Raw genomic sequence first — 13371 nt, 5'->3', positions numbered from 1 at the left:
TAAATTGGTTGAGGGAGAGGAAGGAGAATATGGGATTTGGCAACTCGGCGTACGGAAGCTTTCTGAAAAGCACGACACGCGCTCGGATGGAAGGTCGAACGCGCGCCATCCCGCTGCACTAAGCCGAAGTTAGGTAAGCTGTAGTGAACATTATCCAGCGACCGAGTGGATTTGTCGTCAAAGCAGTTTGCGCTGTCGATGGAAAGGCCGAGTGCGCGATATAGTCAGAGCAAGATTTTTCTTAAAAAGGGAAATAAAAATTCATTCATTCATTCATTGTAATGTGGTGCAGATACCTTTCTGATGTCTGTCGGATGTACATTTAAGCGGTGAAGAAAACTAGCGGAATACGAGTACACAGCGCGCGACCTTCGCCTAACGTGCTTGCCTTTAAGCCGGGGAATCCTGGAAGTCCCGGAAATCCGTCAGGGCCAGGGAGACCGGGAAGGCCAGGCAGGCCGTTTGCGCCGTCGAGTCCCGCTACACCCTGGAATCCTGGTTCACCGTCCAGTCCAGCAGGGCCTGTGCAATAAAATGTAGTGTGAGTTCAGCACTCGCTAAGTGGCGAAGGGCTTTTCAGGAGGCGAACACGACTTTTGGAAAAACGGGTACGAATTCGGCGTGTCTACAGCACAACAGCTTCTAAAAGGACATAAGGAACTGCTTTCTTGCGGTCATTGTGCACTGTACTAGAGCAGCGCAGAATTAGAAATACCGCTAGCGAAGCTTGACAATCTGCCTCTCATTCTATGTGTGTGTATTTTTAACAGCGGAGCTGTTTAAGCCGGAGGTTGGCCCGTATAGCGTAGGCCAGAAACTGTACCTGGCGATGACGTCACCGCCCGTTGCCTAGCAACCACTTGGCACAGCTGCGCCTCGCTTCGCCGCCGCACCGCCGCGCCGAGCTGCTACGACCGCGCACCTGCTCCGTCTAGCCATGACGTCACTTCGCGTCGCCTAGCAACCACATGTGCCTCGCTTCGCCTAGAAATGTCAACGCATCGCCAGACCGCGTCTTGAAGCGCATCGTGCTGCCAAGCGAGAATCTGCCCGTCAGCGGCGAGCCGATCCGGAATACCGTGCCGAAGCTTCAGCTGAGAAGAGGCGTCGTCGAGTCGAAGATCCCGAGTTTCGAGAACGAGAATGCGAGAGTCTGCGTTTGAGTATCTAGCGTCGTCGGGATAGGCGACCCTAGCTGTGGCTTGGTCGATCACAAGCTCCGCTTTTTGCTCCAGCCTTGCACCACTAGTGCAAGCTGCGCTCATTTTTTTATATTTCTGTCCCCCTTAACTCCTTCCTCAGTGCAGGGTAGCAAACTGGTTATCTACCTTCCAGTTAACCTCCCTGCCTTTCGCATCTCATTTATATCTCTCTCTAACCAAGTGCTAGACACGAGCTATGCATTGGCAATCAATTACACTCATTGATTACCATTGGTGTCTATTCAAGGAATTGTGTCATGGTACGACAAATAAAAATACGAGCGAAATGTGAAGAGACAGTCAGTGAGAGTACCACAATTCTTTCTATGCAACGACCATTTCATCTTCTGCAGCCTGGAATGTTGGTTACAAAAATTAAGCTTCATGAAGGGCGCAACTGAGTTCTGAATTAGTTCTATGGGACAGTTTCACCACGAGCTGCGCCATACGCCTTATACGCACGCCCCGTACGCCTTATATCATATTCACTAGAACCGGTAAAAGACTTTAGTGGAACTCGAATCGTGGTCAACTTCAGCACTCAGCCGAAGGAATGCCGAAGTGAGGACTTCCGGTGTCATGGTGCGGGCGGAAACCGTGCACACGCGCTGTGACGACACGTCCTACAGTTGCCTAGGTACCAGGCGCTGGGCGTGGACAGGGTGGAGTCAGTCTCTTGATTCCGCAAGTGCGAGAAGCTGGCATCCATGCAATCGCTGTAGTGAAGACGAAAGTGCAGCTATACTTACCGGGGGATCCCGGGTTTCCGGCTTCGCCTTTGAGTCCAGGCAGCCCGGGGAATCCGTCGTAGCCTCTAGGTCCCGGCTCTCCCGGTAGCCCGTCTGGCGCGCCCAGTGCTCGGCCTGGCTCTCCGCGCTCTCCCTTTCTTCCAGGAAGACCCGGGAATCCGACCGGACCCTTTGGACCAGGCAGACCTTGATAAGAAGAAGCGCAAATTGAAATCAGTGATGCACCTAGGCGCTCGCGGTTGATATCAATAAAAAGAAAGCGAAATTCGCGACACATACTCCGGACAGGAGCATTTTTGCAAGAATACTGATGTAGATTGATACTGATGTAGAACCGTGCTTATTGCATACTTGCTCCTTGACGGAAAATGCTTGAACGGTGAGCCGGGACGAAGCGTGTCGTCTCGGTCGAGAGCTGAGAGAGAACAATGGGTGCTGGGATGCGACGGCGACAGGCTGGCACTCCGAGACAATCACGTGCTCAATGCCGGATGTCTGTGCCACATGATGCCGCCCGCACGCTATCCAATACCGCGGCTGCCGCTAACAAATACATGCACAGACAGCGGGAAACAGCGCCGTGCAGCGGCGGGGGAGGTGAGTAAGCAGGAATTGCTTAATATCCCATAGCGACAGAGGTGTGACGGAACGCGTCTTGTCTTGGGTCGTGTGATTATTAAAGCGATTACTTTTAAGGAAAATTGGTGCTTAGATGTTTGCCGTTTCAGTGTACGCACAAAAAAAAAAAGGAAAGAAAAAAAAAAAACGAATTTTGTGCTAGCTGAGCTATAACAGTAGTTTATTATCTACTGGACATATTGGTGTACATCTTTATCAGCATTATCGGCTCTAAGATCTTTACCAATCATAGCTTAAATGGTGCAAGGTGTCTTAACCACAAAGCAAGCACCGCGCCGGCACTGCGACGCTTCTAAAAAGATCTGTGACGGTGATCGAACCGAATACATTCGACGCTATCCTATCCAATCGAGGGAAGCTTCTTGTTTCTTTCGCGACACATATATGCCAACGTGTGCTAGTAATTACCATCGGGTCCTGGGAAACCGTCGTCGCCACGAATGCCTCGTTGGGCCCTGTCTCCCTTCAGACCCTCAAGGCCTGGGTATCCGACATCTCCACGTTCACCCGGAAGACCCGGCCTACCAGGAAGACCCGGAAATCCGGGCTGTCCATTTACGCCCCGCTCTCCTGCGATGGAACATATTCACATTGTTTGATGTGCAGTCGTTCAACAAAGACAGCTAGAGCAGCACATAGAGCACCAGTTCAGTGTAATCCACACATTTGAGCGCTGTTGTTCTTGGCAGCATGAGGACGACGCTCACGATGGTAATGTCCCTCGTGGCAGTAAAGTATAGCAGCTTACTGAAATGCACTGTTGGTGGAAGTGACTTGAATCTAACATTCCGTCTGTTCGAAATAAGTGTAGCCCACTCCAAACTTTGCAAGACCGTCTGGAAAGCTTTTGACGACTCAGCGTTTGGTGGCGCACTATGATATCTGTGGCAATTTACAGGTTGTAAAAGGGCGTGCATACTCTGAAGTCAGGACCGCCCCGGTAGTCGCTGCAATTAAACAAGGCTTCCCACCCCGCGGTACAGTCGTGATGGGCTACACTCTTTTAGAACAGATGGTATAGATAGACATTCTGTAACAGTATTTGCATACAGGAGCACACTATTGCTAATAGTTTATTCACTGATGCAAACATAATCGTACCGCTATAATGAATTAGGCAGTTGCTGGCCTGTAATTGAGGTGCGTGCTGTCGCAGCCAGTGAGATTAATATTAATATAATTATCATTACTATTTGATTCAGAACACTTAGGACCGTTATAACTGAGGTCTGTATATGGTCTGAACTTCTCCGCAGCAAATTATTTAAAATGACACCGAACAGCATAATGAAAAACTATTCAGGGTACGGTTGGCTGTCGGCGTGAACAAATTCGCTTCGAAGAGACAGTTTATCAATATTTTCAAGCAAGGAAACGAGTATATTTCATTACTTGCACCTTCGCCAGCATTCACGTATCATTAGTGGGTAAGTTGACGAGAGGATGGACCATAAAAAAAATATGTCTTTCTTGCCCAAGTTATTAAAGTATTGGGGGCGAGGAGTTACGGAGTCGTCATCTGTCGGAAGCGCCTCGCTTGCTTATAGTATGGGGGATAACGCGGCGCGCTCCTCATATATATAGGTTTGGCTATCGGCGCGCAAAAAAAAAAAAAAAAAAAAAAAAAAAAAGAAGAAAAAAGAAAACACGCGAGAGCCCTCCTGGACATTTCTGCAAGTACTCTCCAAACAAGGGAAGTTTCTTACTGTCAAAATAATAATCTTGGGCAAACAGAAAGCACTGAATGGCTTACAGACGCTATCTCTTTACCGAATACGTGCAGTGAACGCCGATTGCGCGCGGTCGCCGCTATGGACTTCCCCGAATCGGCTTCTTGCGTGAAAGGTAGGTAATCACTGAGAGCAAACTATGTGAAATATGTTATTATATAGTGGGCTCTCTGTATCACCAAATGGAGCATAACAGAATGAAGCTTCAATGCAGCGATCGCACGGGTTCGCAGTGACCGCCTGCGCGTCTGCATGCATGTCTGGGCACAACGTTTCGCTGCGAGCGCGTTTTCGCGCCGTGCCGTGAGCTTTAGGCCGCAGCATATGAAAATTTGAGAGTACAGAAGCAACCATTGCTGCGTGGACGCTATCAGAGCTGTTTAAAAATAATTTCGCTATAACTAGGGACTTCGACGCTATACGGCGACTCGTGATGTGTCATCGCGACGATTCAAGTATTTTTTTTTTTATTTTCTTCTAAATTCTTCGGCGTTTAAATATCGTAATTTCTCAAGTTTCGTCGCACTCTATGCACGCTGCTTCTTTTTGTTAATGCAGTACATTCATTGTTTGGTGCTAACAGAAACATCAGCATATGCCATGCCTTTTTTTTTAATGTGTTTCTTACTGTTCCCTTTCCATCTGGTTAACTTCCCAGTATCTAGCATTGACAAGTTCATAGACCAAACTATCATGACATTAACCGGGCAGCGCGTGCGGTCGAGCTTCTCAGTGCGCGCTTTCTGCTAATCACCGAACATCGCAGCCCCAACGCCGTAGCAGTAATCTTGCTCGCGGAAGTGCTTGCTACACACCCGAGTTGTAGCTGATGGCTGCTTGCCGGTTCTAAGTTTCGCAATGCAAGCTACACGCAGCTTCTTGGCCTGCGGGTAAGTGTGAAGCCTGACACCTGGCTCCGTTGCGTACGTGTCCGGCACTGCGGTACCGAGCAATATAGCCTACGATGTCGGATGCCTTCAAAATCAGCCACTACCTATTATAGTGCTTTCAAGTGTTGGACACCCGAAGCGGGAAAACATCCCCACTTAATCATAACCGTAGCGCAGGTGGGACTAAACTTACGTTTTCAGCTCGCTTCGGGGGCGCTTCCGAAGCAGACGACGCGGCCGCTGTGCCCACGTGATCCCTCATAGCACGTCACGCCGACGGTGGCGCCAGCTTTTCCGGTGGTGGAGCTCGCCCCGAATTCCTCGCTCCGAAACTAGTTTGGTATCACCAGATCAAGGCTTCGCTATGGCTTCGCGGTGATAGACAAAACTTGTGTAGGCTGCGTACCTTTGCCTCCTTTGAGCCCAGGGTATCCTGGCTCTCCGGCAAGTCCGTCCCACCCAGGTGGACCAAACTCTCCGGCCTCGCCTTTTCGACCTGTAAGAGTCGTTCGCAGGCAACTGTCACAGTTTCACAAAGGAACTTATAAAGGTACGTATGGTACCATAAAATTTCAGTGAAAGTTGAAACTATATTCGAGCATGGTCAAACAATGGATAGTTTCGGGGTTCCAGCTGATCTGCCGTGCTCGCCTGTTTACTGGTAAGTTGGTTTATCTGCAGCATTATCTGCACTGTAAGAAATGTTCGTAACCATTAACTATATTTTCGCTAGCAGCAACTCCCAATGGTTTTCTGAGAACTGAATACTATTACAGAAATAAACTGGGTTTTAAATAATAAATGTAATTGCCTTTCCTTGAGAGCGCATTTAATTTATGCAAGAAAGGAGTAATTTCTGTTATAGCACTTCTGAAAATCTGACTTTAGCAGGGCGTAATCTTACGAAAGTGCGAAGTGACCTTTATGTGAAGTGCAAACGTTGGGCGTTATATGCACAGAAACACCCTTGTTATGGCGTAAAAGACGCGAAACGATATGAAGAGGCGCAGAAGAGGAAAAAGCGTCACTCGCAACTAAGTTTATTCACAGTGGTGACAGTATTCATAACAAGTAGTGATAACAATACGCTTACAGCCATAACTCGATCTGCGGATATGTACCTTTCAATCCCGGGTATCCTTCGAGACCTGGTGTTCCTGGCTGACCTCGGAGGCCGGGTTGACCGTCACGGCCCCGTGGTCCTGGTGCGCCCGGTGATCCCGCTTCGCCCTTGACTCCAGGCAGGCCGGGGAAACCGTCAGTGCCAGGAATGCCGGGAATACCCCGCTCTCCTGTGCACACCGCGTCGCCATTCAGTGAATGCAGTAGCGTATAGTTACGTTGAACATGAGTATAGTTACCGCAGTTAAAGCCCTGGGCTGATATAACGTAAGGATTACTTTTGCTCGATTAGATTTCTTGATTATCATCTACGCGTTCACTGCCGGCGGATCCCGGCGATAACGTGAACGCAACGCCGCTCTGACCACTGACGAAGCGCAAAAAACGAATAGTATTGGAACATAATCATTGTATCATTCCGGCCCTTCTGGACGCGCATTTTGTTCTATCTCTCTCTTTCTTCTTTGGCAACGTTTTGACTGAAGAAACAGAAGTCCCTCCGGTGTGTTTCCTGGGCGTTGGTGGATGTGGCGGAAAGAAACTGGATGACTGGATGAAAGGTGCGAGTATTACTGTGACAGAAGTCACGGAGAAGAAAGGCGTTGGCAGGAGTGCTGGCCTGGTTGGTGCATGTTTTGAAGGGAATCGAACAACGAAAAAGACGTAGTAAAGACTGCGTCTGTCGTCTTCACTATACGGTACTGTCTTTCGCGCTGTTCGATTTGCTTCAAAGGCGTTGGACTTTATATAGTTATTGAAAAAAAAAATAGAGAGAAAGAGAGACAGAGGGAGGGAAATAAAGAACACGTTGAATGCTGCGCTGCAGAAGTTTCAAGTTGAAAATGACATAGAATATTTACCTTACCGTCATTTTCGCACCGCATCGTGGATTACGAAGACGTTCGAAAATGGAGTCAAATATCGGAAAACGAGTTACTCCCGCATAGGGAGCTGCCAACTTTCCGTTTGTTCCCCGAGTATCTGTTCTGTTATGGGCAATATACGTTCTAACGACTATACTAAGTACTGCGGCTTGGACAGCGTCGTAAATTTAGGCTTGCCTCACCTGACAAGTGGCGTGAAAAGAAGAAAATAAAGGTTTGCTTATAGCTCCCATAAATTTTGTTGCTTTGAGGGCGTGCGAGAACCGTCTTAGTTGCTCGCCGAGGCGCTTAAGTTATTTCAAAGTTTCTGCTGCTCAGAAGGTTCACTATACGCGGTGCTTCGACAGTCGTAAATGGATCGCGTCTGTGGCAAGCCTCTGTGCGAGCGATTATAGCCTGTGCAGCAGTTGGCCTCTATAGCGCGTCGCATTCGCACCGCGCGACTCTGGCGCGTCCGTTTGCTTACCCTTCAGGCCGTCGTAGCCAGGAAGTCCAGGGGCCCCCTGCGTACCGATTCCGGCGTCGCCAGCGTCTCCCTTCACTCCCTTTGGTCCGCTGTATCCGATGTAGCCCTGTTCACCTGCGTGGATACAGTGCACAGAGCTGGGGTGAGTGGCTGCACTCACAACCCGGGGGTTAAGGTGCGGCGTGGCGATTCTCCAAAGTGCTTCGAGGGAAGAAGCGGCTTGTTTCTTTAGGTGGAGTGCGTATATGTTGTGCTTATTGAGACTCTATAGACTGTCTTAAAATTATCCTTACTGTAACTTTCAATATTTGCCAACCCGCCGTGGTTGCTCAGTGGCTATGGTGTTGGGCTGCTGAGCACGAGGTCGCGGGATCGAATCCCGGCCACGGCGGCCGCATTTCGATGGGGGCGAAATGCGAAAACACCCGTGTACTTAGATTTAGGTGCACGTTAAAGAACCCCGAGGTGGTCCAAATTTCCGGAGTCCCCCACTACGGCGTGCCTCATAATCAGATAGTGGTTTTGGCACGTAAAACCCCACAATTTTAATCTTTGCCATTGCAGTATTGGCACGGCAAGTTACAGCGACCGCTTAGTTCCCGGTAAAGTGTGCCTATAACACAATGACATTAATTTCTTGAAGTTGATGGTTTATCAAGCGCACGAGATAAGCAGTGATATGTCGGGGGCACACAGCGGTCGCGTCAGCTGTGTCCTAATTGCGTTCCCGAGTGATCAAAATGCTTATTATAGTTTTCAATGCCTGCGCGTAAAGCGCACTCTGTGCAGCATGTCAACTTCGACGTGCCTACTGGCCGAGACCACCCATTGCTCAAAAGGAAATAATTTGTGTTTACATTGAGTTGTCCGTTACTTGGTTCACAGATTCCGAACAGCGAGTTGGGGAGAAATGAAGGCCGGCGGGCAAATGGTGCGACTGTCCATACTGCGAAGAAAGCCACCTGTGTCGCAGAACTGAGACATTATGGTGACCTCTGACAATTTGACGAGTGGGAGAGCTAACCTCCGCTTCTTTGGAAATGTTCGAGGTGCACAAAAGGCACGATGATAATAATGCAGCAATGAATTGAGTACAAAAGTAGGTCACGTTATTTTTTGCGTACTTCGGCTAAGTGGAGCACTGAGCACAAAAGATAAAGAAAGGTGTTCTATACTCACGGAATGAAACGCAACATTAAAAGTAGATCACCGAATAAGCTCAATTACTCGAGAGTGCGATGTCACGTCGCTACGCATCTGGCGTCGACTTCACAAATATTTTCTTTCATCTTTGCGATTGGCCGGTCTCCTTCGCTAATAATATGTCCAGCGTCAGGATTGGCTGGAATTTTCGCTTACGAACAAATATAGCGTAAGAGCTTTTTGTGTATACGGGCCCCAAAGGGCAGTAGGGACTAGTAAGAGCCGAAATTACAGCGATGTAACACGAACTCGAGGTGGCGGACACAAATGTACGCGTATGAGTTCGCCAGAAGTTGACGCGTTTGAGTCCGTCAGTGCTGTACTGCAAAAGCAATAAGCTTAGCCGCGGACTTAGCCGCGGACTTAGCCGCGGACTTAGCCGCGGGCTTAGCCGCGGGCTTAGCCGCGGGCTTAGCCGTGGGCTTAGCCGTGGGCTTAGCCGTGGGCTTAGCCGTGGGCTTAGCCGTGGGCTTCGCCGCGGGTGACGTAGCGACTTTCTGGCGGATAAAGGCATGGCGTTCGCCCCTGTCGAGGAGTCAGTCACGCCAGTAAATGGCACTTGCCTTTCTGCCCCTTCGCTCCGGCGTATCCTGGCTGCCCGGCCGGACCGGGGCCTCCAGGGTATCCAGGAAGGCCCTGCTCGCCTTTTAGTCCCAGCACACCCGGCAGGCCCTGCGGTCCCGTGCCCTTACCCGTGCCAGTCGGTCCCCGCGGGCCCTGTGTGCACAGCAAACGGACAGAGAGAACTTAATCACGAGAACGGCTCTGTGGCCTAAGCAGGGAAGAGGGTTAGTGGTGGGGTTCATAAAAAAAATAAAGAAAGAAAAAAAAGAAAAACGCTTGTTCATAACCTGCTGATTAAGCCGGCATCGCGCTCGAACTCACATATAAAGTTTAAAGTTCGAACGGCATCGGCATAAAAGAGGTTTCAATTAGGTGAGGTGTTTTGCCAGCGACGTCGGTGCACTGTTCTGCGCGCCAGTCCACTGAGCGAACGATGAGTTCCGCTCACTGCCAGTAATTCCATCTCCGGGAAAAAAAGAAAAACGAAGTTGTATTCGTGTAGACGTCCTGTTTGTGCCTACATGTGCAGTTTTCGCCGCCGGTTACACGGTTCAATATAATAATGTGCTCTTGTTACTGAATGAATTAAACGGCAAAAAAAAAAAAAGAAAAAATCGCAGAACGTGACCTGAGGCGGGGTGACCGCAATCGTTCGATCCCGGTGGTTGAGCGCAGTGTTGTCGTTCGTACCTTCGGGCCGGGACGTCCTTCGTAGCCGCGCTCTCCGGTAATTCCCGGGGCACCTCTGCGGCCAGAGGGTCCTTGGTCTCCGGCGAGTCCCGGGTAGCCCTTGAGACCCTTGGGACCCTGTTGGGAGTAGCCCGGCGTGCCGTGGTCACCCTTGTCTCCTTGTCGCCCAGGCAAGCCGTCGTAGCCGGGCGATCCTTTCTCTCCTGTAGGCGGTCGAAGGAATCGCTCACGATGCCGGTTCTGCTCCGTGTGCACTAAGCACTGTCTTGCGTATTTATATGTTGAATTTACATTTTGCCCATAGTCGTGCCCGATACCAACGCTGTAATTTTTGGAAACGTTCTAGAATCGAAGTGCTTAAGCTTCTATCCCCTTCAGTCACGAATTATGCTAGACTGCCGCTAAATGTGTCAAAGATACCTCATTTTATTCCAAGGCGCTGTAGACTTCATTATGTCTTTTGGGACGTTCCTTTGTACATCTTCTAGTCGGTACTCATGATTACAGAATAATTATATACAAATTTAGTGCGCAATCGTTCATGTTGCTCAAAAGAACAGTCTGATCGATGGGCTATTTGGTATTGCATTACGTGAGGTAGAACACAAGCGGGCACGTAGGACGACAGAGGAGACGAAGACACAGCGCTTCTAACAACTGATGGTTTATTGTAATATTGAGTCATATTGTCGTCCTGCGTGCCCGTTCGCGCTATACCTCACCTATAGTTCGTGTTACTTTTTTTTTTTTTTTCAACGCAAAGAACTGACTGACCAGCTCAAAGCACTTGAACGAGCTGCTCCTTGTGCAAGCATTACGGGAAAGAGGAAAAATGTTCTTTCGTCATTGCTAACGGAACGCAGCATGTCAAATATCCCGTCAAATATGGTAGTGCCTTCACCAAAGTGATCGTTCGCGGATATACTCAGCGCGGCTGAAGAGAAATGGAACCACATTGAGCATGCAAGGGGTTCAATTTACTCGCAGCGCAATGTCAGAGGTTTTTGCCTTGCTACCACTAGTCAGAACTGGGAAAAACAAGTCGCGTACATACACAAATGCGTACACGCAGTGACTGAATGGTATATTAGCGTTTCACGCCTGTTAGCGCATGTTTGTTGATGCTGAACAGTGAGCTGCGAGTCCTTTATTGTCCTTAGCGCGTTTACACTCCTCACGCTTTTGCGCTGCCTTATATTTGCCGCTGAGCGCCACGGGCTCACGTTTTTCACTATACGTATTATTATTATTATTATTATTATTATTATTATTATTATTATTATTATTATTATTATTATTATTATTATTATTATTATTATTATTATTATTATTATTATTATTATTATTTGTGTGTGTGTAAAACTGTCGGTTGGGACACAATGCTTAAGCGAGGACTGGTTGCTGTATCGTTATTGAGAGGCTGTCAAAATCATCAATACATGCGTACCGTCATGTGATTACATGACGTACGTTTAGTTGCGCGGATTATAATTAGCCGTATGTTGAAACACAATGATGTACTCGACAAATCAAGGAAAAGGGAAAGACTCTTAGCCCTTTTTGTGCAGAAACTGCAGAGGAAGTTGACACGAGATAGCGTTGGACGTCGAATCTTGTGTGATTTCGTCCTGAAGATTTATGCGAAAAGTTTCTTTTTTTTTATGGTGGACGTGAGTGTTCTACCGAGTGAGCTTTAGCAACCCTTTTCTGCCTATTTTCATTCAGTGCGCACATGACAACGACTTTAATTACTTTGAGATTTCTGCTGCTGACATATTAGTTTGAATGCTTCCTTTCCGGAACAGACTATAGTTTCCGCAACAGACTGTGTTTTTGTTATATAACAACTGTTGCACCTTATTAGATCACTTGCGCAGAGCTGGGCATATCAAGGAGACATTGTAGCTGCTCTGCTGCTGCAGCTGCCGCTTTAGGTTGCGTGTCCCCTTCGCTTACTCTATGCGCGCCCAAGAATAGTCCACTATACATGTATACTATACTGCTACACTGCTTGTAGAAATAGCCGCTTACCTTTTTGTCCCTCTCTGCCGGACTGGCCAGGCAAGCCTGGCATACCTTTGTCTCCTGTCATGTGTTTGAGATTGTCCGGAGCGTTTACGGGGAGTCCGGGATCACCTGAAGAAGAAAAAAAAAAAATAATCGCAACCTTCATGACTGCTCTACGTTTCTTCTTCTTCTTGCAACCTGATTTACTTGGGCACAGCAAGACTAGGGTATACAAGGTCTGTTAGAAAAGTATCCGACCTTTGGCAAAAAAAAAAAAATGGCATAACTGGAGCGTTGGAAACCTAATCACCCTCAAAGTATAGTGTCCTTGGAACTGGAAACACTTCTCCCAGCGGTGCTGCCATTGTTGGAAGCATTCCGAGAAGGCCCCTCTTTCGGAATGGAGTTTAGCTCAGCTGTCGTTGCAGCCATAATGTCCTCTCTTGTCTGAATTCGCGCTCCTTTCAATGACCTCTTGATTTTGGGAAGCAGCCAGAAGTCGCAGGGGGCCATATCAGGAGAGTAAGGAGCCTGTTGAACTACAGGAGTCTGGTTTTTCGCCAAAAAAGTCTGAATCAAGTGCGAGGAATGTGCAGGAGCATTGTCGCGATGGATGCGCCAATTTCCTGTTGACCACAACTCCGTTCTCTTGCGCCGCACAGCATCACGTAGGCGACGGAGGACACCCCTGTAGTACTCTTTGGTGATTGTTTGACCCTGTGGTGCGTACTCGGGGTGTGCCACACCGAGGGAGTCAAAGAAAGCAGTCAGCGTCACTTTGATGTTGCTGCGCAATTGGCGGGCCTTTGGTCTTGGTGACGTGGAATGCTTCCACTGTGACGACTGGGATTTGGTTTCCGGGTCGTACCCGTACACCCAAGACTCGTCACCAGTGATTATGGTGTTCATGAAGTCGCGGTCACTGTTTGTGGAATCCAGCATGTCCTGTGAAACTTCAACACGAAGTTGCTTTTGCTCCACCGTGAGCAGCTTCGCCACGAATTTCGCCGCAACTCTCTTCATGGCCAAATCTTCGGTCATAACGGAATGTGCAGAAAAGTGCTGATGCCCACCTCTTCCGCAATTTCTCGGCTAGTCACACGACGGTCCCGCATCACCACAGCGTCCATTTAAGCAATGACCTGGTCATTTCGGCATGTTGATGGCCGACCGGAGCGTGGCTCGCTCTCCACCGATGTGCGGCCGTCTTTAAACAGGTTGTACC

The 13371-nt window shown here is 48.7% G+C and overlaps 1 protein-coding gene across 1 annotated transcript in view; it reads right to left on the bottom strand.

Moving 5' to 3' along the window:
* LOC119436962 (collagen alpha-5(IV) chain-like) overlaps nucleotides 1–13371 on the bottom strand; it is an 86376-nt gene that overhangs the window by 26531 nt on the left and 46474 nt on the right. Inside the window, 9 exon segments of the mRNA XM_037704010.2 lie at nucleotides 389–522; nucleotides 1952–2137; nucleotides 2999–3160; nucleotides 5617–5706; nucleotides 6332–6502; nucleotides 7683–7796; nucleotides 9449–9602; nucleotides 10140–10342; nucleotides 12171–12275. Coding sequence (XP_037559938.1) covers nucleotides 389–522; nucleotides 1952–2137; nucleotides 2999–3160; nucleotides 5617–5706; nucleotides 6332–6502; nucleotides 7683–7796; nucleotides 9449–9602; nucleotides 10140–10342; nucleotides 12171–12275 — 1319 coding nt within the window.

Source organism: Dermacentor silvarum, chromosome 1 (genome assembly GCF_013339745.2).
Source record: "Dermacentor silvarum isolate Dsil-2018 chromosome 1, BIME_Dsil_1.4, whole genome shotgun sequence".
Lineage (NCBI taxonomy): Eukaryota > Metazoa > Arthropoda > Arachnida > Ixodida > Ixodidae > Dermacentor > Dermacentor silvarum.
This window is presented reverse-complemented; position numbering and strand designations above follow the sequence as displayed.